Raw genomic sequence first — 26,714 nt, 5'->3', positions numbered from 1 at the left:
TATTTACTCAATGACATTTATTCCATTATGGTATGCTGATACACATATTTTCGTTGTGCCAGAAGCTTGGTTTTACTTCAAGCCCAGCAGAATGTTCTAAGGCTTCAGAAAATCATATTCACATTTGTGGTTAATATAATAGAAAGCTATGTAATTGTGAGTAATTACTGTAAGTGAACAGAATTGCATTGTCAAACATTCTTGATGAAATTTTCTCTCAAGCATTGGGCTATGAAGGAGGCTGATTTTTTTGGTCTGGCATCTAGGAGGAAGGGTACATTTGATTTTACCTAGGTTTTTATGGATTGTTGAGCCAGCTAGAGTATTATGAGATAGATGGCCACGTAGGTCTTTTAAGTAAACAAATATTTTATCTTTTGTAATAAAATCCAAACAATCCAATTCTCAATTTAATTTGAAGCATGCCAGTTGAAAGCAATTTAGAAGCAGTGGTGGGTTTCAAAAATTTTTAAAACCTCTTCTGTAGGTGTGGTCTGCTTTGTGGGAGTGGCTTTCCGGCCATGTGACTGGGTGGGAGTGGCTTTCCGGCCATGTGACCAGATGGGAGTGGCTTGCTGGCCATGAGACTGAGTGGGAGTGGCTTGGCAATCATGTGATAGGGTGAGAGTGGCTTGCCAGCCATGTGACTGAGTGGGAGTGGCTTGGCAGTCATGTGCTGAACTAGCTGTTCTTTGTTTTGTGTACACAAACATAAAGTACAATCAGTGCAACTGTTAACTCTTTACACTGTATATAATCTCTGAAAATGTAAAAGAGATAAAACATAGGACTCTCCAGTCTGTCCCAACCGCATTTCAGCTTCTGCAACTTCCCTCCACCCTCAAAATCCAGGGCCAATAAGTTATATTCCAATCCTACACAACAGAAACAACTCCCTCCAAACACACACACACACACACACACACACACACACTGTTTCCATTTATTTGAAGGATTTTTCAGCACCTGTCCCTGCATAAAGAGGCTCAAAGAAAGATAATCAATTTCTTATTGGATTTGGAAGTACTTAGAAGTAGCAAAAGTTCCCACTGCTTTCCAGGGTCTCAAAAGCCCGTCATAAAGGCGAGAGTCCATCCTTCGGCTTCTCAGTGCAGAAATCCCTAATATGTTCCAGTAGATTTCAAAAGCATCACTTGGAAGCAGAAACAGCCAAGAGTAGTCACTGCTATATAAGATTCCTGTACTGCTGTGAGCTATACAATTTAAAGTTTCTGCACACTGCTATCAAGCAATTTAAGCAGGAATATACCTCTGAGTAAACAGGTATTTTGCTTATGGCATTTGTACTTTACTGCAGCAAGCAAGCACTCGCCCTCTAAATAAGTTAGACAGTCATAATATTAAAACTTGATAAATGTTCTTAACAAGAAATTCACAATGGTAGCATCACACATACATTCCAAAAATACTTATGATATTTGCACACAACCACCTGCTTTGCAATTCTTGTCTTCTTAACTGATGGGAGACTGAAACCCAATAAATATATCCCCAATATAAAAGAATAGTATGTCAGAGTATTGAAAAACTCAGTGAAATGGGAAAATGCAAAGAAAAAAATATTGGACTTCCTGCTAAGAAGTAACAATTTATATATAGTATGCACAATTCTTTTAATTACATTATTGCTGAACAATTTATAATAGTTGCACCACAATATTATTCTAAGATATTTGCCACTATTACCCTACTTCCTAGATGTTCACTATTCTCTCTCCCCCCACCCCCAAGATTTAAGGGCATGTGAAACAGTTTTGATGAAAGTTGCATGATATGAAACTGCTCTCCTTTGAAATAATGTTTGGTTTTAATTCTCCAATGAATCAAAAGGAATGTTTTATGCTTCCTTGCTACACAGCATTTGTTTTAGCTTTCCATAGCTGTCCCCAAAACCAACCAAGGAAGATAAAACCACAGAAATCTAATACTGTTGTGCACAGCTTTGCACTAAATTATCTGTATAGTAAGCCAAAAATAGTTTACAATTATAATTAACCCACCTGTTTCCCCCATTAACATTCAAATACATTTTTCTTGTTCAGAGACTGCATGAGAGATTTCCCAGTCCTTGCAAAATATCACATTACATCCACATAAAGGGAGCAGCAATTCCTCTGTGAATGGAGGGGGGGGGTCGACTTCTCTCTGCCATTTAAAGGCTGCAGCAGGGAGAATCCCAACTTTTTGCCTCTCTCTCCATTCACAGAAGAGATGTGGCTCCCTTTATGCTCCCCCTGGGGTCGAAGCACATGAAAGGGACAGGCAGGCTGCCACAGCTTTACTTCTGAGGAGACATTTCTCAGAAGAGAAACTTCTCGGGTCCGGCTGCACCCGAGCTGGTGGAGCACCCATGCGATCAGAGCAACCATGCGGCTCACCTGTACTGGCAGTCTCTCTGGTGATGGGCGGGCAGGTGCAGGCGCTTCACCAGCTCGGGTGCAGCCAGACAGGAGAAGTTTCTGTTTTCAGAAATGTCTTCTCAGTGGAGCTGTGGCAGCCTGCTTGTCCCTTTCAGGCACTTCGACCCCCGGGATGGAGGGGGCTGGGGGGGGCATAAAGGGAGCCGTAGCTACTCTGTTATTGGGGGGGGGGGAAGTTCGGCTTCTCTCTGCCATTTAAAGACTGCAGCAGGGAGAATCCTAACTTTTTTCCTCTCCCTCCATTCAGAGCGGAACTGCTCCAGCCTCCCCCCACACACACAGACGTTGCCCAGTAACCCTAACCTTCACGCTTCTTACCTGCGCTCTCCTCAGCTCCTCACGACTGCAATAGATGTCCAGAATCGGCTTTTGGGGCTAATGGGGGCTTGGGTTTCCAGCCCCCGCCGCTTCTGAATGTCTATTGCAGTCGCGAGGAGCCGAGTAGAGTGGGGAGAAGAGCGCGAAGGTTCTTGGTGCTCCGGTAAGCCACAAAAGTGGCTGGGAGAGACACGCGGCTTGGTTTAGCCTCCCTGGACATCGCAGCAGCAGCCCCAAGTGCACCAATCTCGGCATTTTTCGCATCGGGGCATGCTGCAAGAGGGAGGGAGTGAAGACCTTTTCCGGCCGGCGCAAAGGACTTCCCCGGACTTGCTTTGCTGAGCACAGGCCCGCACCTCCACCACCAACAATCCGGAAAAGGTCTTCACTCTCTTTTGCAGCACGCCCGGATGCAAAAAACGCCGAGGCCTTGCGAGGTCCCCGAACTTGCCAAAGATGCCTGCCACACCGCATAAGCTCCCGCTGCTGTCCCCACCTCCGCACCCGTGCTTTCTGGCGACCAGACATCTTAGGCAAGTCCAGGGACCTTGCAAAGGCCTTGCAAGGTCCCCGAACTTGTCAAAGATGCCGGCCATGCCGCGTAAGCTCCTGCCGCTGTCCCCACCCCCGCGCCCATGCTTTCTGGCAGCCAGGCATCTTAGGCAAGTCCGGGGACATGGCAAAGGCCTTCGTCCCCACCCCCGTGCCTGTGCTTTCTGGTGGCCCTGCGGCCCTGAGCTATAAGCGAGCCTGGGATCCTTGCAAGGCCGCAAAAGGTCACCGGACTCACTTATAGTGCTGGGCCGCGGCAGCCCCACCCACCCCACGCTTAGTTGCAGTTTACTTACCTCCTCGGAGTCGGCAGGCAGCAATAGAGAGCCAAGCAGGAAAAAAGGTAAGTGGGTTTAGATAGGGTTCTTAAAGGCGGGTGGGGCGATTGGTGAGATAGCCAATCAGTGAGCAGTGGGCACGACTAGGATAGTGCAGACAGGGGGGGAGCGAGCAATGGAGCGGCTTCCGGACGGGCAGGGGTGAGCGAGTGAGCAACAGGGCCAGGGCAAGTGTTCCAGAACTTACTTCCAGGTCCACTGGTGGAACCTCTTTTAACCGGTTCGGTAGATTTGATGTACCAGTGCTACCGAACCGGTGCGGACCACCTCTCTTTAGAAGTGTTTAAGGAAAACTAAATTCCATTAATTTTACTTTTGCAATGCTTATTTTTCAGCCCTCCCAAATTCATATTCTGAGAAAAAGAAATCTGAAAAATTCGCAAATGATAGAAGCAGTACCTGTAAATTGAAATTACTGATCATGTTTGCTAAACTGCCAACTGTTCAAGATAACAGACCATGTCACAAAATGTAGGGGTCTCATTGGAGTTAGGAAGATGATATCTATTCAGACAGTTCTGCTTACCAATCACCTATGCTACTTCTATTATCTGCAGCCATGTCCTGTTTGGACCTGGCCGTGCAAGTGGTGGATAAGCATACATGCACAACTCCACTTGCCCTCTGCTTGCACAAATGGAGCTGCGTGCATTCATGCACACACCTGCCACTGACACAGAACCATCCCTTCTCTCTCCCACCAGGCTGCCAAACTGGAAAGGTTGGGGATTGTTGCTCCAGATACAATCTTAAATCCTACCCTGGCTGCTGCACACTAGTTAAGATAAAAATATATAGTGCCGTTACCAATGGTGGGTCCATTACACTCAACTTTGGGGAATAGTGACAACTGCGTGCGCTCTCTCTCCACACACACAGACACAGACACACACTTTAGACATTAATGGCTGTATGCGGAGTTGAGGGGAGAGCACATTTACAAGCTGTATATGCACTACTTTACATTGTAGCCAAGTGTAATTTCTTCATTGTTGTCACATGAAAAGATATACTTAAATATTTACAAAATGTGAGGGGGTGTACTCACTTATTTAGAATACATATATTCTAAACAATGAGAATGTATAAAACATGTACTGAATCTGTGACTAAGACAATCCTCTACATATTCACTTAAGAGAATGCAGGAAGAAGCAGGATCTTGGCATAACCAATGTTGTGTGTTTCAAAATTTGATTATCAATTCTCATGGTTTCTTTTTAAAGTACAGCACAGCTCAAAATGTTCCCAAATAGAAACCATATGGTTCTATTAGGGATAATTTAAACCATATGGTTTCTATTAGGGATAATTGCCTTAGACAACAAATTAAAATGCTTCTGAGTGTTGTCACTTACCAGTAAGTTCTTCAACATTTTAGAAAATATTTAAGAAAGTCAGAGCAGCATACAAGATAACTCTATTGCACTGCATTTATTTAATTAATGTGTATCAATAACTCCAATTATTTATAATTTCAATTATAACTTACATAGGTAACTTCAATTAGTATTTTAATAAAATCATTCCTTATAGGCAAGGTTGCCATATAGGACTTTGGTCAGTGTTCTCTTTGGGTCTCAAAGAAAAATTCAGGCTAGATAAAAAAATCTACAGTGTGTGACATGTGGTTTCTTGAATAAAAGCCAATATAGCACATAAAACTCCAAAAATGTCCTATCTTTAGGAGTTCTCCAGATTTGTGACCTACAGTGCCATATATTGTCTAATCAATTCATTGCTCAACTCAATTGTGTGCTTACTATTTTATGTTGTGATAGAATAAGAAATCGGACAATAAAAAAGCAGAATCAAGTCATAAGCACATTTTACAAAAGTTTTTTACCAGTTTCCAAATATTTTATTAGTTACCAAAATGTTACTTGCATAGATTTGATCAGTTGACACAAGAAGCAAGATACTACTTTCGTAAATTAAAATATTTTTGGAGCGCAATCTTATTTTGCTTATGCAGACATAAGTTCACTGAGACTTATACTCATGTTCAATGGACAGCAGCCTTTAAATGAATATAGTGTTGCTATCTGAGGATATTTCATTTTTGATTAATTAACAGAAAGAACAAACTAGGATACAATAAGAATAATTAATTTGTTCTATGTATATTTTGGCATAGAGAAGTTCTAGGTTTTTTTTACGGTTTATCCTAAAATCTGTACCTAAATGTGAAATGTGTTTTCTAGTATTTTAATTCATAATATCAGAATAACAGATGCTGTATATTTATTTTATGTCTGTAAGATCTTAAACTGTAGCCAGTATTTGGAGAACACTGTTTTGGCCTGAACTAGAACAACAGAAAATTTCTTTGGCAGACTTTTGTACCAATAGATGGAAATTTCCAGTGTGAAGTATCGTTCAGCGCTATCTTTTAAACCTAGTTTGCTCCTGCAAACTATATTCATTTGATTTCCCTTCTCTTTTTCATTCAGGGATCAAGGGCATGCACAGTGCTTCCTCGCCCCATTTCCCCCCACAACAACACCCGTAGGAATATGATAAAGATATAAAAATTAGTTAGACTTCTCATTTTTTTTCTTCATGCAATAGAGCAAGACATGACTGAGCTCTGATATGTGGCAGTTTCATTTCTTTAACTGCTCTGTTGGTCAAAAGCAGTTGCCAAGCACTGAAGCATTTAAAACTGTCTGGGCATATTACACAAACACTGTAATGTACACAAAGAACTCTTTTTTTCAAATTCGAAAACAATTTTATTTAACATTTCGTGTTTCAACACATTTAAAATAGCATACTCTATTTAATTTAAATATTACTGACAGCGCTTTACAAATGTTTCTTAAATATTTTTAAGAAAATATTTTGGTCTTCCATTAAACAATAAATACAGGCACTTCTACATATACAAAGACTGTTTGAATTGTCAGATATAACACATATGAAGATATAGCAATATAGATTTGAGACTTTTAGAATCTATTCCTTCCAAAATAGATGCAATAGCCTTAAGGATTTTTTTAAAAAAAATTGGTATCTCAATTATCACCATTTTTATGAGATTCTCACTGACATAAAATTGGATCTTTTAAATACACAGTCCCATATTAGAGATGTTTCTACCACCATTAACTAAAATATTATTTAATGAAGTGATAAAGGAATTGGAGTTGAAGGTGGGAATCTAAGCTGCAAACCCCTTTTAAATTATGATATTATTTAAGTTATTATGGAAGTTGTTGGGAAAATAAGAGTCTGAGTTAACAGCAAAATCTTTATAATTTCTCATCTCAGGAAAGATGATGGAATCTATCACCATAATTTAATTACAGTATCAGAACAAGAGAAATTTATTGAATATAATTTGACTAATCAGTCTTTAAATTTATGCTAAATCACAACTTTGGAAAGCTTTAATTTTTCAAAATTTTAGGACAGTACTATAATGAGAATATTTTCATGCCATATCTTCTGATGTGCACTCTTGTAGTTGTAATCTCAGTTTTAGAAGTACTAGACAATGTTACTAGCTAATTTTGGTTTACAAAACAAGCCACCAATTGAAGAGAATATGCTTACCATTTAGCCAAAGAATTTAAACTGAAATTTAGGAATAATTTTTGGACACATACATTTTTAACAACTTAAATGTGGATCTTGCAAGTTTGTCCAAATTTTAATCATTTCTTGAGGATTCCGGTTGTGGACTAACATTAGGTTTGTATAGGAGCATATATTGTCCCTCTGTTTCTCTTCAATGTCAAAAGTTTTGAAGCCTTTGTGTTTTTCTGGAGAAAGCCCAAGTCTCTGAAGGCACATGCCAATGTACACATCATCAATAGGATAAAGAAGGACTTGGTCAGATATGTTAGCTAATCTTAATGCCAGATCACCAGAATAAAGAAATCCACCACCTCCTGCATATGGAGGATAAGAGCCTTCATAAATACTGTGTGGGATGTAATATTTCACATTTGTATCACGATGAGGTCCAGCATCACGGATAACATCACCTATGAACAAGTCTTTGGCTTTTTCTTTAGTTAAACTCTTCAAGTAATCCAGGATCTGGTGGGTATTCACAAAAACATCATCATCTCCTTTGAAGACAAACTGAGCATCAGGGCAAGTGTTACTGACCCATTTTAGAAATAGTACCTCCTTTAAAGTCAAATTGAAGAAAGTATCTCTGTAGTTCCATAGAAGTATGTCTTGATGGGTTTTGCTCTCAAATTTCAACATATCTGACAGATTGGGATAGTTATCTTCAGGAGGAATTTGACCTAATAGGAACACTCTCACAATAGTTATGTCTCCTACTTTAATTTCCCTTCCCCAAGATTCCCGGATTGCTTGCCTTCTATCAAAATGTGGTATGAGGGATTTAATAGCCAGAAGCAAAAAAGGTTTATATTTGCACTTGTGTGGCTGATCTACTAATAATGAATAATTTCTACATCTTAAATAATGAAAAAAGTCTTTAAACCTATCTGGTAAGTCTTCAAAATCTTTAAGATCTGAGGATAAAGATGGATCAGGATCACAGGAGTTCAAAAAGCTATTATTGGAAGATAACCTTTCTTCCACAGTCATATTGAAAAGCAATGCAAAAATAGGATTATATAAGTGTTCCAACTTCTGCTGCTGTTTATTCCAATATGCCTTGTGAGGAATATACTTTCTCCAAAATCTGCTCCTTGGGAGTATAACTTGTTGTTTTGAATTTTTGTCTTGGCCACTATTTTTTGAGACTTCCACAATGACATATATAAAGAAATTTACCATCATCAGAATTCCCAGCAATTTTAATCTTCTGCGTCCAACAATCATGTCTCATATCTGGAAAACATTTAAATCAGAAAAATATTTATTAATATAACAAGATTTGCATAAATAGTAACATAATAGAATGAAAAGCAAATGGAGATTTTGTCTTCAACAGAATATGCAGTCCTCATTTAGAAACTACCTCAGTTAACAACCATTTGCAATGATAACAAGTGATGAAAAAGTAACCGTCTGAAAAGCAAAGAAAGCTGAAGTAAGTACAGTGGTGGTTTCACATAGCAACTGCTTCACTTAATGACCAAGTTGCTAGTCCCAATTGTGGTCACAAATCAAGGACTAACTGTAGTCCACAAATAGAAAAAAGGCAGCGGAAGTCTACAAGCAGGAAGAGAATTTATATCACTTAAGATCACTCCCTGCAAGAAACATGCTCAGGGCTGTAGAAGACAAAAATTAGCTATTAAACAGTTTTAAGCAATTTTAAAATCTATTTGACCCATCGTGTTTTTCCCTAACTAACAAGGCTTACTACATGCTCAAAATTGGAATTGGTTATGGAGCAAGAATCAGTTTACATGTTTCAGTGCTGAAAGGCTTCACTTCTCCACGCCCCCCCCCCCTCTCCCGGAAAACCACAATGAACAGGACAGTATCATCAATACTGTTGGTAGGTATGCTAGCCTCAAAAATATCCAGAAAGTCCTTCCCCAAAAAATAACTTAATGGTTTTAAGGCTATTAACTTTAAGACATTGTGTGCAGTTGAATTTCAGTAGTGAGAATAGGGGAGGCTCTGGAAGCTGTCAAAATGGTTCAGACATCAGAGAGGATCTAATTCATTCATGTGATGTACAGTAGGAGTTTATTTATCTTTATACTTCTATCACACTATTCATTTGAGGCTTAAAATGCAATCCTTCCAGATTAAAATTCTATCAATTCAAAAAGGAATTAGGATATTATCCACATTCCAAAGCTGAAAGCAATTCGAACTAGCAGCATAGCTAAAATACTAGTGTGTGATTATTTGTAGAGTTTTATGTAACATGGAAGGGATTTTGAAAAACAAGTCTGGCAGTATCTTTGTTTTGCAAGTCATTATTTATATGCTAACAGTATTTCTTGAATTATGTTATTGTCAGTTATATATATATTTTAAAAATATTTATAATCTGCCTTCTAGGTAAGACCATTTAAGAGAAACTCAAATTCAACCCAACATAGAAGGACCAATAGCAAAAGTGTAATTTTTCTCTGTTACAAAGACAGATACTTCATTGTGTAATGCTTAAAATGCTCTTCACAAACCCAACTCCAAATCTAGAAATGAAAATGGAGGCTGTAGTGAAGGAGCAGTTCTCTTGCTCTCAAAAGTAAACTTCTGAAATTCAAAATAAGCCTTTTAATATAGCATATTTATTTTTACACACTTTTCTCCTGTACATACAACCAAATGTGAAAGAGAAAAGTTAGTAGGAATTCTCTAACACTGTTTGATAACTGGTTGGTCCCAAGTGTCAATTTTGGTTTAGTGGCCTCTAGCCAGCCCATTAAAGTGTCTGATAAACCCCTGAATTACTCCCCTAATTCTGATTACAAGAAGAGATATAGGTGTCATTCCACATCCAATCTAAACTTCAGCTTGCCACAGTTCTGGTTCCAGTAAATGTGAAACCATGCTATACATAGAGTATATTATCAGCCAGTGAGTTTCCATAGCTCAAGATGAATTTAACCTCAACTGTATTTGCCAAGTATTTACATCTTCTATAATCTACTGTATGCTTTATTGTCTGTAATTCTGAAAGTTAAGATAGGAGGAACTGTAGGAAGAAGAAACAATATATGAAAACAATTTTCTCCTTTCTTCTAAAAAAAAGTGGGAATGAATTGTCCCTGGCTTTAATTAACAGTTGCTTCAATACCATCCTAATTCTAATGGCAGACAGTGAAGAGGAACTAAAAGGCCTCTTGAGGAGGGTGAGAGAGATGAGTGCAAAAGCTGGCTTGAAACTCAACATGAAAAAAGACCATATCATTTGATTCCATCACTTCCTAGCAAATAGAAGGGAATAAATGGAAGCGGTGACCGGTTTTATTTTCTTGGGTTGCACGATCACTGCAGACAGTGACTACAGCCATGAAATTAAAAGATACCTGCTCCTTGGGAGGAAAGTTATGGCAAATCTAGGCATATTAAAAGCAGAGACATCACCTTGCTAACAAAGATGTCCGCATGGTCAAAGCTATGGTTTCCTCAGTAGAATGAATGTTCAATATTCATTTCAATTCCCTTAATCTATTGTATAGAATAACAAACGGTAAACATCTCACTTTACTTCATCATCTTAAAAGTTCTATGTATATCCATGTTTCATATATTTTAACTCATGCTTAGTTGTCCTTCTGTTGTCGTTTCCAGTCAATTTGCCACTCAGTTTAATTATCATGTATAAAAGTGAATGACAAACCTTTGCTTTACATCCTCCCCATGTCAGTTTCATATTTATCCACATTCCATATATTTTGGGCTTTGTTTAGTTGTCCTTCCATTGTTATATTCAACCAGTTAGAAACTCCATTTTATTGACATGTTTTTCACAACTTCCCCACATCAATATCAATATCATATTTATCCATATTTCATATATTTCAACCTCTGCTTAATTATCTTTCCATTATTACATTCAATCAATTAGCAACTCCATTTTATTGTCATATTTAGAAATAACATCCTTATCTTAGTTTTATATTCTCCCACATAAAAATTTCTGGTTGTCTCATTTTTTCCTAGTAAGCCTTTTGTCCCACTTCTCTGCTCCTGCCCTCTCCCTTCTCTTTGATTCGGCACATTCACTCTCCCCAACTTTTCCCAGGTCACCACCAAAAGGTTGTTTTTTATCTCTCTTTGTTGGGGCAAAACCTCCCCCTTCAATCTCCCTTATGTCACTAACAGCCTCAACCTCTTTTGTCTGCCTTTTGTTTCCCTCCGTTTCTACTCCTTCATTATCTTGCTCCCTTTCTTTAAATTCTTCTTTGGATATCTGCTTCTCTGGGTTCAGAATTCTATTTAGGCTTGATTGGATTGGATTTGGATTTGGATTTATTAGATTTATATGCCACCCTTCTCCCAAGGACTCAGGGCGGCGTACAGCATTAAAAAACACATAGTACAAAAGTTAAAAGGAAATTAGAAACAGTCCAAAAAACAAATCCAATTTATACAACACTCACATTTTAAAAATTAAATAAAATTAACAGGCCAGGCCGGCTTGCTGGAAAAGCTAACTTTTTAGGGCGCGTCGGAAGGACCGGAGGTCAGGGATTATGCGAAGCTCCGGGGGCAGCTCATTCCAGAGGGAAGGTGCTCCCACAGAGAAGGCTCTCCCCCTGGGGGTCACCAGCCGACACTGTCTGGCCGACGGCACCCTGAGGAGGCCAACTCTAATAATATCATGTAGTTCTTCAAATTTCCAGCTTTCCATGATGTCCAGTTCCAAAGTTAGAATTAGCTATACAGTTATTTCAGAGGTCTAGTCCACCTTACGTTTGTCCACTTCCACTGCTCTAGGGGACAACGATGGGAGCCATCTTGGTCTTTTGTTCTTCCTTAATATCCAGGAAGATTGCAGTTAGTTATACAAAGTCTTATTTTGAGGCTCTTGTCCACCTTGAGTTTTAGCTACTGTGGAACTGGAAGTGAAGCCGGGGCCATCTTAATCTTTTACAGTAAAATAGAAAGACGAAGGAGGGAAGAAAAAAAAAAACCCTAGCATTTTCCAGTTCTTATCTCTGAAATAATTCTTCCTCCTGTCACCTTCGGTCTCCAATCAGCCACAGCTGCTTAAAACATATCAATTAGAATAAACTTATAAAGAGCTAGATTCGGGTACGTGTCTCTTTTGTCTCCTGCTCTTGCAACTTCTGATTTATGGTAGTTGGTTAATTAAAACTTCCCACACAATCAAGGTAAGATTATCCGTTATCAGAGAAAAAGAGATCAAAATATTTGGTTTCTATTTGATATACGAGACCAGATTAGAGTTTATATTGAGTGGGTAAAAAAAAAACGTGCTTTTTTCTTGATTATTTAAGCTGGAAAGAATTCAAACAAAGTAAAAATATTGGTTTCTGTAAAATCCAAAGCCTAATTTAACATTATAATTATGTGGGTTTGTAACTGCTCTGCTTTCTGTTCTTCTGTTCGAAAGCGCAGACAAAGAACTTCCAGGGGGGGAGGGGCTGGTGTTACAAGCCTCCATCTTCCTTTGTTTTTTTTTCTTTTAGGAAAAAAAAAGTCCCGATCTGACCATTAGTATTATTTATGTTCTCAAAATTTCTTTGCCTTTACCAGATTTAATTTATAGTTGTGGGTTAGTTAAATTCTCTTATCAGGTCTTTTATCTCTCCCAGTCTCCACCTGTTCCAAACTTATTTTGACAAAAAGGTCCGCATCTTGTAGGCCATGAAGGCTGCCGCTCCAACTCCGATTCATAGGCAAATCTCTAACCCACGAGAGATTGTTGCTTCTCTCAGGGCTTGATGAGATGCTGCCCTTCTTTGCCCCCACCTCCAGTGGGGGTTCTGATTCAAAAGAATCTTCGGAGATGGTTTGTCAGACAGGGTTCATGTGAGACTCTTAGGAGCCCACATCTCCCATGTCTGTCCAGCTGGAGAACTTCCTGTCGAAAACGAGCATCGAATAATTGATCCTTTTGAATTGTGTTGTTGGAGAAGACTCTTGAGAATCTCTTAGACTGCAAGATCATCAAATTGGTCAACCCAAAAGGAAATAAACCCTGACTGTTCTTTGGAAGGAACAGATACTAAAATTGAAGCTCAAATACTAAAGCCACATAATGAGAAGACAGGACTTATTGGAAAAAGACCCTGTTCTTGGGAAAGATTGAAGGCAAAAGGAGAAACGGATGGCAGAAGATGACATTTAGGCAAACTCCACAAGACAGTCCAGAACAGGCGGGCCTGGCATGCTGTGGTCCATGGGGTTACAAAAAGTCATATATGGATTAGAAACTGAACAACAAATCAATACAATTCCATAATTATTTTAGTAGAAAGGAATTAAAGTTTTGCTCTAAAAAAACCCACATTCACAGCACATTCTTCAAAACTGCTTCAAAAATTAGAACATTTTAAACTGTAGAAGGATTAATTTGTAGGCAATACATCTTACACTGATTATAAAATAATTACATAACAAATCAGCTACCTAGAATATCAACAAAGGTATCAACTTTAATCAGTACCCACAAGTTTCAGCTCAAATCTCTTCAGTCATTTCTGCTGGTTCAGCAAATCCTTTGGCACAGGCAAAGCATTTTTTTAAAAGGAAGAGGAATTGCTATTCTCTCAGCAGTGGGGAAAGACGGCAAAAAAGGATTTGTACTGTTTTTTCTTTCTTGTTAAACCTCAGGATGATTTTAATAAGATAAAAACATTTGCATTCCAAGAAAAAAATAGTGGCAGATTTATCCTGCTGCTTCTCATGTGAGGAGCCATAAAGAGAAACTTCATTCTGAGAGTTGGTCATATGCTGTATCCTGGAATAAAGCCTAGCTTAGCATGTTTTCGTAAATAAATTATTGACTATAAAATCATTCATTATCTGCACTAACATTTTATTCATGTCTTCCTAAAATTTACATTATAAATGATTGATGATGAAATCATTTCATCAAATTTCATTCCTCTTTGAAATAAATAAATAAATCCAACTAGCCCAATTATATTGGGATGCTCAGTTAAAAACTAATTGCTTCTCAAGAGGTTTCCATTCTACTTTTTCCATACCTGAATATACTATAAAGCAATGTTTTATTATTCAACCGACTTACCGCATTCAAACACTTCAACAATTCCGAATCTATTATTAGCAACAGTAGTACTGTAAGTTTAGCAACAGTGTGCATTCTACAATATGCAATTCATAAGTAATAACTTTAAAATCATGGTAAATGGGTAAATAGCTTGTTCAGCAAGCTAAATAAGAATGTTTCTGTTTGGCTTTGTGCTAATCCAGTCATTGTGCTTCATAAATAATGATTTGGGGCTGTGGTTTTTGAGGTTTTGGATTCTCAAAAATTTTAGGTGTGGTCCTGAGCTCTTTGAAAACTTGCTAAATAATTTATTCAGTAAGCCATGCTTAATATCACTGAAAAACAATTACTTTGACAATATAAGGCCCAGAACTACTTTCAAGGCAGCGGCATACAAATGGAGGCTTGGCATTTTTTATTAACTTCCTTTTTTCTTTTGTTAAGCCTATCTTTCACTTTACACCATTTTTTTCACCTCTGACAATTGACATGAAAAGACATCTTCATTTATTCTTAACATAATGCTGAACTTCAGTGATGTAATTTCTGATTTCAAAGGTGGCATACAGTATCAAAACTCACTAATTATCTAGGCTTATTATGTACAAAATTAGTCTCAGTAAATTTTAAAGTTTGATTTATATGGATTCTTCCTACTCTGTAACCATTAAATGGTTTCTAAATAGGAAGGAAATATACTAACCAATTGTTCAATGTGTGAAGCTAAGCTCCACCTCCTTTCAACCCAGAATGGAGATAAGATAGAAAATGGAGGGAAAATGACCTTTTGTAAATGTTTCCTAGATGAGTCAGTCCTGAGACTGAAAATTGTTCCTTACCGCTGTTTTGGTTTCAAAGAAAATCCAGATTCTGCCTTAAATTTAAGAGACGTAGGGAGAAACTTCCTGACAGAATAATCAATCAGTGGAACAGCTTTCCTTCAAAAGTTGTGGGTGCTCCCAAAACTGGAGGTTTTTATGAAATGATCGGAATGGAACAGGATCTCCTGCTTCAGCAAGGGGTTGGACTAGAAGACCTCGAAGGTCCCTTCCAACTCTATTATTCTGTCACCTCAAGAATGTAAAGTCAGTTTGTACTGTAGGATTTGTTTTTTTCTTAACACACTGGTGTCTATATTTGAAGCTGGCAATTTCAAGTTACGCCTTTTTTTCCATTAAAAATAACATGCCAGAATATGACTAGATAGAATACTGGATCCAAGTTTTCATTAGCTGGGCTGACTCCATTCTATATAGTTACACAGGATGGTCTGATGCGGTCTTAAGGCATGAGAAAGCCTCCAAGTCTTAGACATTTTTGCTTGTGATTGTAAGAAACCAGAGTTCGTCAGAAAATCTTTGGGGAAGAATTAGGGTTCAACTCTATAAGTTGTGCTCTAGAGACATGAGCGTCTAGCAAAAACCATAAACAGGCTCTTCAATTGTTGTTTGTTTGATTCACATCCAGCTTCTTTCAGAAACTGAGGCAGTTGTACACAGTGTTCCTTCCTCTGTTTATTTATTTTTTTCACCCCACCCAACAACAACCTGAAAGGTAACAGGGCTGAGAGCTCGAACGGCCAAATATCACCCAATGAGCATTGGATACCAAAAAAAGGGAAGCCAAACCAGGGTCTCTCGGCTTCTGCGGTATCCCAGGCAGCTTTTAAAATAGCTTCAGCATTTACACCATTCTACATTCCTCTAAGGCAGCGTTCTTGGGGTTTGTTTAAAATGTACAAAATGTCTCTCAGACCTGTTTGTGATTTCCCAATCCTGAGATACTTGGATAGGCCTCAGCCTCTGGCAGTCTTGAAAAAAAGCTCTGATGTATGGAAGCAGCAGCCAGAAACTTGCTCTATTCCCTCGCTTTAACCTCACCCACCTTTTTTTCATTCCCCTGTCATCAGAGTCCCTGCAAAACTCTCCTCAGGCCAGAAACTTGTCTTTCCCTACGGTAGGTCCTAAGGGACATAAAGCCTCCCCCCCCCCCCCAAAAAAAAAACTTTCCACAGAGCCTATAGGTGGCGAAGCTGCACAGGCAGGCGGAAGTTTGAAATCCTCTCTAGGATGCTTGAAGGTATCTCCTCACTCTACTTTTAAAATTAAAAGAACAAATTAAGCAAAAAAAAAGGAGAAGATGGCAATCTCCTCAATCAAAAACGTTCTGGACTCCAAATAGATGTTCTTACTGGGGGGGGGGGGGGGGAGAGATATGTAAGCTGAACCACAGAGCTTTGGCCATTAGTCCCAAATCAGGACAGTGATAACAAGTCACTTGGGGTGCAAGGAAGAATGACAGGGAGCAGTTTGCTTTTTGGACAATTCATCTTTTGAGGTTCCACATACTTACTGTGACAGTTATTTTATGAGTATGCAATAACCCTTCCCTTCAAGTTCATTGGAGCATCCATTGCTTGCTCTCAAAATGAACTGATTAGCGCCCCCCCCCCAACAACTGGAAACATGAAATACAAGCTATGCAATTCTGTCACTATGGCAAATCAACGAATGAAGCTTGCATTTTCGTTATGGATTTCCTGAAATATTGGACAGAAAGTATACCTGCAAAGATATATTTTCAGCTAGTTTAATTTCACATCCTTTTCAACACAGTGGTATTACATGAACAACAATGTTCAGCAATTGACAATCATTTCAGAGAAAAATGTTTTTCTCTGTTCAATAATAGTCTTGTTATTTCTGAGATGAGTAGATCTACATGTCTATACCTGTGACCAGGTATAGGCATGTAACTGTACATGCATCATCAACAAATGATTACATTTTTCTGATGTTCGATAGCATTTTGTCTCCAATTCAAAAATGCAAAAGGGTACCATGAAAGCACTAAAATTAGAGTTCATTTTTTACAAAAATAAGGACCATATGGCCCATGAAAAATTATCTTGTACATATGGGAATTCTTATAGCTGCAGTTATGAAAACAGATTTCTTTCAACATATATAATGTTGGCAGAAACTATTGTCAAGAAAAGCTAACTGTACTATTCTACAGTTGATTCGACCTAAAAAGTTTAAAATGCCTGGATTGGGCCACAGATCCATTTAATCCACTGTTCTATACCACACAGTGGCATCTGAATACAGATCATCATTACCAGCACCACCCCATTCTTAATTGCTTCCCAACGAACAATACTGAAGAATGTTTATGATTCAGAAGGCAATGAACAGTAGTCCATGGCCTGATCTTCCATGAATTTATCCAATCCCCTTTTCAACCAATCTGAATTGTTAGTTGGCCAACTACAAATTCTAACTAGGCATTGTGTGAAAAGGCATTTTCTTCCATTGGTCTGGAATCTTCTTTTTATCCAGCTTCAGTGGAATAAAATGGATTCTAACATTGTGACAGAGGGGAAAATGTCATCAGTCTCCTTGTCACCCCTTCTACCATGTATTTCCTTATCTTCCTTTGTTACAGATTGAAGAGGCCCAATTGCTGTAGTGCTTCTTGATAGTAGAGTTACTTGAGCCTCCTAATCAACTCTTTTCAATTATTTTCTAGTTATAACACTTATTTAAAGTACAGTTATGAGAATTGTATGTAGCACATTTAGCTTGTTTGTATAACAGCATTATTTTATCAACAGTTCTATTTTTAGCTGCCTACCTAATTATAGTAAGCATGGCTTTTGGCTTTTTATTTTTACAGCAAGTGGAATACACATTGCATTGACATTGTTCCTAAGCTTCCACAATAACTCTTAAGATATTTCTCTTCAGAAATTATTCACATGAATTTGCACAGTGCCTTTGCTTACATATTAAGAAAACAGGTAGAGAAATAAATTATGTTTAGCTTTCTGTTCTCCCAAAAGACTCAGATGTTGTGGCCTGCCAGCTGCCAGCAGAGCTGGAGGCAGACTTGGATGATGAGGTTGGGGAAGAACTTGGGCCAGTTCTGGATTCTGGGGAAAGCTCTGATGGATGGTCTGTGTCGGATACAGAGCCAGAGCCATCTGACATTTTCCAGCCACCAGACAGGCAGCTGCCTTTGGAGGCTGATATGTGTGAGGAGGAAGAACACCTGGGGCCTGTTCCAGATGCACGCATGCACAGAGCAGTTAGGAGAGGTGAGCAACGTAGGACAAGGAGTCGACTCATGAAGCAAAGCACACATGGAGGCTGAATGCCACCCCGTCCCCCGACTGGGGAATAAATAGAAGGAAAGGGGAATGGTTGTCGTAGGAGACAAGAGTTTGCATTTCTGAAGATTTTGCTCATTGTGTTTTGTGCCACAAAGACTGCTTGCCAGAACCTAATTTGCAGCCTTTTGGCTGGGAGCTCATGGCCTTACAATTATCTCAAGGAACTGATAAGGTCTGTACTGCAGTTAACACCTTGAAGGACTGTTTTGTCAGAAACCAGTAAAAAAATCTCAAATCATAGTCATGTGACTACAGGATACTACACTATATTACAACCAGATGTAAATGGGAGCCTGTTAACAAGCTCCTGAAATGTGGTCATGTGACTGTGATAGGGGTGTATGGGTTGTAAAATTTCCTTCCTGAAGCTGTCATTAAATGACCAGTTGTAAATTGAAAATTACCTGTACAAATCACTCTTCCAGCAACCAGAAGTTACAGTAGTGCTGAACAACGAGATGATTGGTTCTTAAAGTTGCAGTTGTTGCAACAACCCTATGGTCATATGTTTTGGGCATTTGGCAACTGGTGTACACTTATGATGGTTGCAGCATCCCGCAGCCATGATTGCCATTTGCAACATTCACATCTGGCTTCCAACGAGCAAAGCCAATGGTGAAGCTGACAGGAAGTCACAAATTGCAATCATATGATATTGTGCTTAATGATCCACGGTGATTCATTTATTGACAGCAACTGGGACTGCCATAGTAAGTTGGGTATGGTCATGTGATTTATCAATTTATGACATTACTTAGCAATGGAGCTGCTGATCCTAACTGCAGTGAGAAGACCTATATTCTCCTGAGTAAGAATTGCCAGGATTGCAAATGTGGCCAATTGTGTATTACATGTGTGTCCCCCTTGGTTCTTTCCAGAAATCTAAATGAATCTTGTTTCTAGGACTTGACAATTACCTTGAAAATCTACCAAGGTAATTTGCCCACACAACTTATACCTAGCATAATTAAAGTGATCTTACTCTAAATCTTTCTCATATTTGTCCCCTCCCCTCTTGGATTTAATAATGTATAGGATAGGTAGTCCTTGGTTAATAATAGCAATTGAGACTAAACTTTCTACAGTTAAACAACATGGTGATAAAGAGTGACCATGCTGCTTAGAATGGCCTTTCCAGCAGTTCTAATTACTGGTTAAGTGTATCACATGACATCATTAAGCCTGACTTCATGTGGTTGCCATTTATGATCTCCTGCCAGCTTTCCTATTGACTTTGCTGTCAGAAGCCAGCAATGAGAGTCACAAATGACAACCATGTGACTGTAGCAGACTGTGAGAGAGTACTGGTTGTAAATACTAATGATTCAGTATTGTCATAAGTCTGAACAGTTGTTGAATGGTCATTAAGTGAGACCACTTGTAATCTCTAATAACCCTTTCCATTCTTGTCCTGCTATCTTCTCTATGATTTCATCAGATTTGGTCACCTTCTGTTTAAATCAGGGGTGTCCAAACTTGGCAACTTTAAGACTTGTGGACTTCAACTCCCAGAATTCCCCAGCCAGCTGGCTGGGGAATTCTGGGAGTTGAAGTCCACAAGTCTTAAAGTTGCCAAGTTTGGACACCCCTGGTTTAAATCATTGCAATGTGTTCTGAATAAGACTTTCCCTGAAGCTATGGCTATGCTGCAGCAATGTAAGTAGTTATGAATAATTACAGTCATATCTCAGTGCACCCATGTCACACTTCTACTTTGTTAACTTCCAATGGGCTTCCAGATGCAAAATACTGGTTTTCATCTATGAAGCCCTCCATGACATAGGACTGGCTGGCTTATCTGCAGGACCTGTTGTCTTCAATTATTCTGGCTATCACACAAGAGCTGAGAGGATAGGCATGCTTTAGGTCCCTTCTATCACATATTATCATCTGATGGGACCCAGGAAGTGTGGCTTCTTTGTAGTATTTGTTCTATGGAACAAAACACTATCATCCCAAGATTTGGATGGTCCCAACTCTGTTGATCATTTGTAAGGTGTTGAAGACCAGGTTCTTCTCTTGAGCAGTGGGTCAAGATGCTTGGTGTCAGGAATGAGATTGTGCAGCTTATGAGTCACTCCAAGCACGATGCGTTGTTATTCAATTCTTTTTAACTGGTTTTTAGCTACTCCTGTGAATAGACACCATTTAAACTGAATAAATAAATCAAGCGTATCCTTCCATCCCCCATCGTATTGACAGTCATGTCTCAATGGTCCTATTAATGCATTTGATAGCACACCTGAGTATTCACAACATCTAGAGATAGAGCTTGGTGTGCTGATCTGACCGCTAAATCCTGTATGTATTCCAGTCTGTATGCTTTCATTCTCAGGCCATCCTGTGTTGACTGGGGAGACCTGAATAATCCCGAACTGTGGAAGAAATGTATATTAAGATAGATTCTCACATTTTATTACAGTGTATTCCTTATGGGTTTGAGTTTAACTAATGCAGTCACAATAAATGCTTAAAATATTTAGAATCTTGATTAAACAAAAAAAAAAAATACTCCCCCCCCCCCAAAAAAAAAACAGTTTAAAAAGTGGAGTGGAATCAATTTTAAGTTTATTATGTTAAATATAGTCACACGCATCTAATCTTAGTTTTATTTTTACTCCATGCTGTTAAAAATGTATACATGTATTGAAGTCATACATTTCAATTACTATATTGGAACCGATACGTTCCGATTTTGCCAGGATTAATTTTTTAAAAATGAAAGCTTTCTAAACATTTAAAAAATGATACCCTACCTTGAAACTCCCATACAAAAAGTCTTAATGTCTCTTTCCTGCATTCAAATATGCAAATATTTCAAGCTACTTGTATATACATTTGGACTGTCATTCAGATTATTTTGAACATTATAGTATCTGCCATTCACTCTTTTTTCCATACCCCCTCCTTTAAATAATTTTAGTTACCAAGGTTAAATTCATCATGGAAAATATCCATCTTTCTACTTGCATTCTAATGTCACTTTTCCACCCCTCCAGTGCAAAAGCTTAGTTACAGGTAAAAAACTTTTATGCTCAGGTAATGTTATAATTTTCTAAATATGGAAAATATTCCCCAAGCTAGCATTATTTCAGTTTAGAGTCTGCCTGTTTCTCCAAGTTATGATTAACTGTCCCATCAAGGCACCCCAAACATCTTTCATTCCACTTGATAAGAATTTTTAACTAAGCTCTAAAGCCAGAGCTAACAAGTCCCCTTTTTTCTATGTTCCACTTCTTTTCCTTGGATCATGGTTGTTTTGTCTTAGCTACTTTGGAAGCTTTTTTGGAGGGAGGGATTCAAAGAGTAGAAATATATCATGATTACTCCAGCACCTTTTTTTTTTTTTTTTGCAATCTTTGTCAAAGGAATTTTCTTATCTGGTAAATTGTCCTCGACAATGTATTCTTGCAAAGGGGATTCTGTTTTTCACTGCTGAATCCTTGAGTTAATAATCTATAGTTATGTAGTCTAATGATTATATGGAGGTCAGTCAAAGCGAATGTTAATTAGTTTTACTATTTGGAATAAGAATGATTTGGGAGTAGTGTACTATAGTTACCAGTGTGTAAATGTTTTATATGTGCAAAATTATCCTTAAAGGACATTGTGTGAATTTTTTACAGAACTGATATGGTCTTGTGTGTACTCATTATAGCTAAATCATTATTTTGTGAAAACATTTGATTAAAACTAACTAATAGGTAAACTCGAAGGAAGATTAATTGGTTTTCTGAACTACAAAACATTCTGAAATTAATTAGCTAAATCCAAGGAGAGGAACATACAGAGAGAAGATAATTCTTGAAGGACAATTGTATGCTTGGGAACATGATGATTTGGTCTGCAAACATCCAGATGACCACTAGGTGACAGCAAATAAAATACCATCTAGTGATCATTGACATTTTCTAGCTTATTTTGTGAGCATCCAAACAATCTTTGCTCTGACACCAGCAAGAGGAAATATTTAAACCTTAAGAAAAAGTAAAACTGAAGATGGCTTATTTCTTCCAATTAGTTCAATTTCTTTACATACATAATGAAACCCTTTATTTCCCCATATTTAGAGAATAAGTTACCAAATATCAATTGGGCACAAGCCTCAAAGAAACACAGAAAACAGCCTCTATAGTCCTGCACCCATGCAAGGTAGAAAATAAACTGAAAGCCAACAGCTTTTTCACTTTTTTGCCCAGTACTTTAACAGTCCTATATGAACTTGGTTCTTGGATGAAATGATCCAGATTTTACCAAAACTGTCAAATTCTCTTTCTCTTTCTCTAAATTGTACACTCTAGAGAACATTTAGAATGTAATCTGATTAATCATCAAACCCAACCAGACATGAGCTTCCAAATAAGAAATGAAAGTAAGAAAATAAAAGGTCTGAAATGGAAAAAGAAAACCCGGCAGAACAAGGCAGGGATTTATCACCTACGCTTCCTTAAAGTTAAAAAAAAAAAAGCACTGCTGGGCTCTTAACACTCGGTAGTGGAGAAATCCCAAGGAGAGCAAAGTCCCCCTTGGTCTTTTCAAAATTTCGACGCCATACCCACGAGCCATATTCTGGGATAAAATTTTCCACGGCCTTTCGTGCTCAGGGTGTGTCGGAGGAAAGCATTAAACAGGCCAAACAGGATTATTGAGGCGTGCGGGCGATCGCCTCTGCGCGAAGACAGGAAAACCCTGGAAACCCTACCACGACCCACTTGAATGCGAGCCCTCTTGAAAAACCATAGCCGCCTTTCTCTCTCTCTCTCCCCTGTTCAACATGTCCGGACACCAACTGCTCCTTTCTCCGGTCGCCAAACAAACACACATGCACGCAAAACACGCAACCAAAACCGCGGAGGAAGAGGCTTCGGCGTTACCTTGGCAGACAATGGCCGGGTCCCTCTGACCGGAGTTGGTGTTCTTGCTGTCGTCCTTGATGAAGGCGCCACCATCGCTCTTAGGAGCCAGGATATGCCGGGTTTTCCCCCATTACACGTTGTTTCGGCGGCGCTTGCTTCTCCCTCGCTCCTCCCACAGTCCAGAGTCGATCCTCCCTTGGTATAAGCGAGCGTCGCTTTTCCTCCCTGGAACCGGTGCCCCAGGGCCCGCCAGCAATCGAAGGAAGGGGGTGGCTTCCCGGGCTTTCACCGACGGCGAGAAGGGAGCATTTCGGCTGCGGGAAACGAGGCAACGAAGAAACGTCAGGGCCGCTTCCGTCTCCCTTTTTCTCCCCTTCGCTTTCGTGACTCACCCCGCAGCCGCCGCTTCACTTCTTCCCCCTACTCGCTTCAGTGCATCTCCTCCAGGGCTGCCTGGTTTCCTCTTTCTTCAGTAGCAGGCGAGGGCACCTGAACTGAACCAGACCCTCCGGCTCCTCCGCAAGGAGTCCGCCTCCCAGGCGCCGGGGCCACGTACTCTCAGGCAGCCCGGAGAAAGTGGGGAACTGAACCCTCTTAACTTCGTACACGGCCCAGCTCGAAAGGGCCGGGGACACTTGTTGCTCGCCCTCCTTTTGGACGGCACCGCTCGCCGGACGGAGTTCTCCACTCGCTTTGCAGTCCGAATTTCGCCCGCAGCGGCTCGCCTTGCTTATCAGGCCGAGAGGGGAACCAAACCCAGCAAAACCAGTCCCGTCGCTCAGCTTCGACTACCCAAAAAACAACCGCGGGAGACAGGCTCTAAGCCACACCTCCTGGGCGGTCTCCCGACGGCTAAAGAAGGCCTCGGCGCTGTAGAAGACCGGGGGAGGGGAGGGAGGCGGGGGATGAGCGGCCAGGGCTGTAGTTCGTCCCCGCTAGTTGGTGGAGAAAGGCTTCTTTTTTTCTGAGGAGACGAGAAGCGTTTGCTTCCACGGGATAGTAAACTTAGCGGCGCCTTTCAGTATGCTTGCGCATCCTTATCAGGTGCTGGGGGCGGAGAGGGGACGAGTTGCCGGAGCCGCTGGAGTGGGAATGTTTTAACTACAGTACCTCCACAAAATCGCTAGCGGAGAGTCATTAGCTACAGAAATCCTGCGGTGGAGCTAGCAGATGACATTGAGCGTCTCCGCTTCTCTGCTGACCGGTTTTGTTTCCTCCCCCCCCCCTCAATGCCATGACAGCGAATTAATACCTCAATTTCTTTTCCCACCTACATCCGTTGTAATTACACACACAAGTAATTAGTGCGTCAAAACAGCATCTCCTCCTGGGATTTTGCTGGAGTAGTTACTCATTAGAATTAAGCATCTGTTGACATTCGTTTCTCCTTCAAAGTCCGAGTTCCAGAAGGCATCTGCTAAGTAACCTCGCAGCGACCAAATCAGGCAAATTTCTAGATTGTACATTTGCACTCAGCTTGGCTCTTCGAATTAATCCACTAGCCTCAGTATGCACATTTACCCTGAATACAAACTAGCCAATTACATGTTAATCTGGTGAATTACGCAGACACAACCTCAAGTAGTGGGTTAATAAAGTCAAAGAAACAGTTCAGCACATTGCAAAAATAAATAAATGTATCCTTGGTTCCAGTATTTTCTGTGGTGTGTATCTAATAAGATTGTCATTTGTTTAGAGCAAGTATACAATATAAATTACATTAATAAAAAAATATTGTTCAATTATTATTTTAGAAATCCACACATAGATTTTATAGATACTATAAGTATACTGCAAAACTTAGAATGCTAATAGATTGCCAGAATATCAATATTGGACAATCTAATGTCTTAGGATATAGTAATCATCCTGCTAAACTTTTGGCTCACAACAAAGGTGCTCAAGCTGTAGTTCTTAAAACAGTTGTGCCTCCAGAAAAAGACTTTTAATATGAAGCTGTCTCTTCCAGATAAAAAGATGCTATATATAGCGTATTAAAAAACAGTGTCCATTTGTTATCTTTCCCGTGGGATATTTATGGTTTTCTTTAAAGAGCTTTTGAAAGACATCTTTAGTAAATATTTCTCTTGCTATCAAATTTGAAAAATATGGCATAGCATTGCATGACATATTAGAGAAAGGGAAGGGAAGGGAGTCATTTGGAATCAGGAACCAGAAAAAGATTTTCAAATTTTGATAAAGTGTGGCCAAAGAACAGGCAAAGGCAGTACACAGTTCTGGGAAGTTTATTTGCAGTAATTCTGTCACAAATATGTATTAAAGAATAGGAGGTCTGAATATTTCCAAAACTTCTTGACAGTTAAAGATCATTATTACATTTACCCACACAATATAAGTGATTGATTTCTTTGAGATTTATTAATTAATGTTTCAAAGAATTATATTAAACAAATGTTCCACTCTTGACAGCATTTTAACTCAGTTGTTATCTGAGTAAGTTGTAAGTTTTGCTTTTGTGAAGTACATATGCGCCAACACTCAGCAACATCTGAATGTCAAACTGCTTAAAAGCCTTAAGATTTTTTGATAGGGTAGTCAATTGACAGTTATTTTGTTTTTATTTAAAGTCAAACATTTTGTCTGTGGAATCTAGGTTTTCTATACAAGCTGAACATTGCTATGTGTTTTCAGCTTGGGATGCCTCTCTAAATTGGGATCAGACCAGCATCATCTTGTGATATTCCCAGAGCACTGTATTATTATTCATATTTTTTTATAAAACAGCCTTTCAGTTGTGACCTGTAATCTGAATTACATACTTTATCCCCTTTGCCAACCAAAGTGTAGTTTGCATTTACTTAAAACCAAGACGACTTTTAAAAACTCCTTTTAAAAAAAATAATATTTTGATTTTTTAAAAAATCTCCTGTTAAATTAATCTGTCTCTCCAAAGAGTGAGAGACAAGAAGAGACTGATTTTCCTAGTCACCTAACCCAATATTATAGGGCTAGGAGGTAATACTACAGAACATATTTAGTCAATGTAATTTTTAAATTTTAATCTGCCAGAAAAGCAATAAAGGTTGTTGGAGCTCTATCTCTCATACATGCTGGCATTAGAGGGAAAATGTAAGATGAATGCATCACCAGAAGATTAGTGTGGGCAGCAGTAATTGTCAAGTTTCACTCCACAAGGCAGGAGGCAGAGTTATGATTGTAGACAGAGAGGACTTCTAGGAGAGGACCTTCATTCTTCAGACCCAGTCTTGATGCAACAATGATTGATTCTGAAGTTGGCAGTTTTAAGACAGGCTGAGATTGATTGATTGTGCCAACATGCTTACATATATTTAAATTAACAACTATTAAATTAGCTTTTAGTTATTAATTGTTATTGCATTTTATCTTTTTATTATATTGTGAGCTACTTAGTCATTTGGAGTTAGGCAGTGTGGCAACCAGTGGTGGGTT

General features: G+C 39.1%; 1 protein-coding gene across 1 annotated transcript; it reads right to left on the bottom strand.

Annotated features, from left to right (window-relative positions):
• Positions 1 to 6,317: 6,317 nt before the first annotated feature.
• Positions 6,318 to 24,120, bottom strand: B3GNT2 (UDP-GlcNAc:betaGal beta-1,3-N-acetylglucosaminyltransferase 2). Its single transcript, XM_081941547.1, has 2 exons — positions 23,301 to 24,120; positions 6,318 to 8,467 (listed from the first exon to the last, which is right to left on the bottom strand). The coding sequence occupies exon 2, from the start codon at positions 8,456 to 8,458 to the stop codon at positions 7,265 to 7,267; it is 1,194 nt and encodes a 397-aa protein (XP_081797673.1). The 5' UTR covers positions 8,459 to 8,467; positions 23,301 to 24,120; the 3' UTR covers positions 6,318 to 7,264.
• Positions 24,121 to 26,714: the final 2,594 nt, after the last annotated feature.

Source organism: Natrix helvetica, assembly GCF_964273705.1.
Source record: "Natrix helvetica genome assembly, chromosome: 2".
NCBI lineage: Eukaryota > Metazoa > Chordata > Lepidosauria > Squamata > Natricidae > Natrix > Natrix helvetica.
The sequence above is the reverse complement of the archived record's forward strand: the minus strand, read 5'-3'. Positions and strand labels throughout refer to the sequence as shown.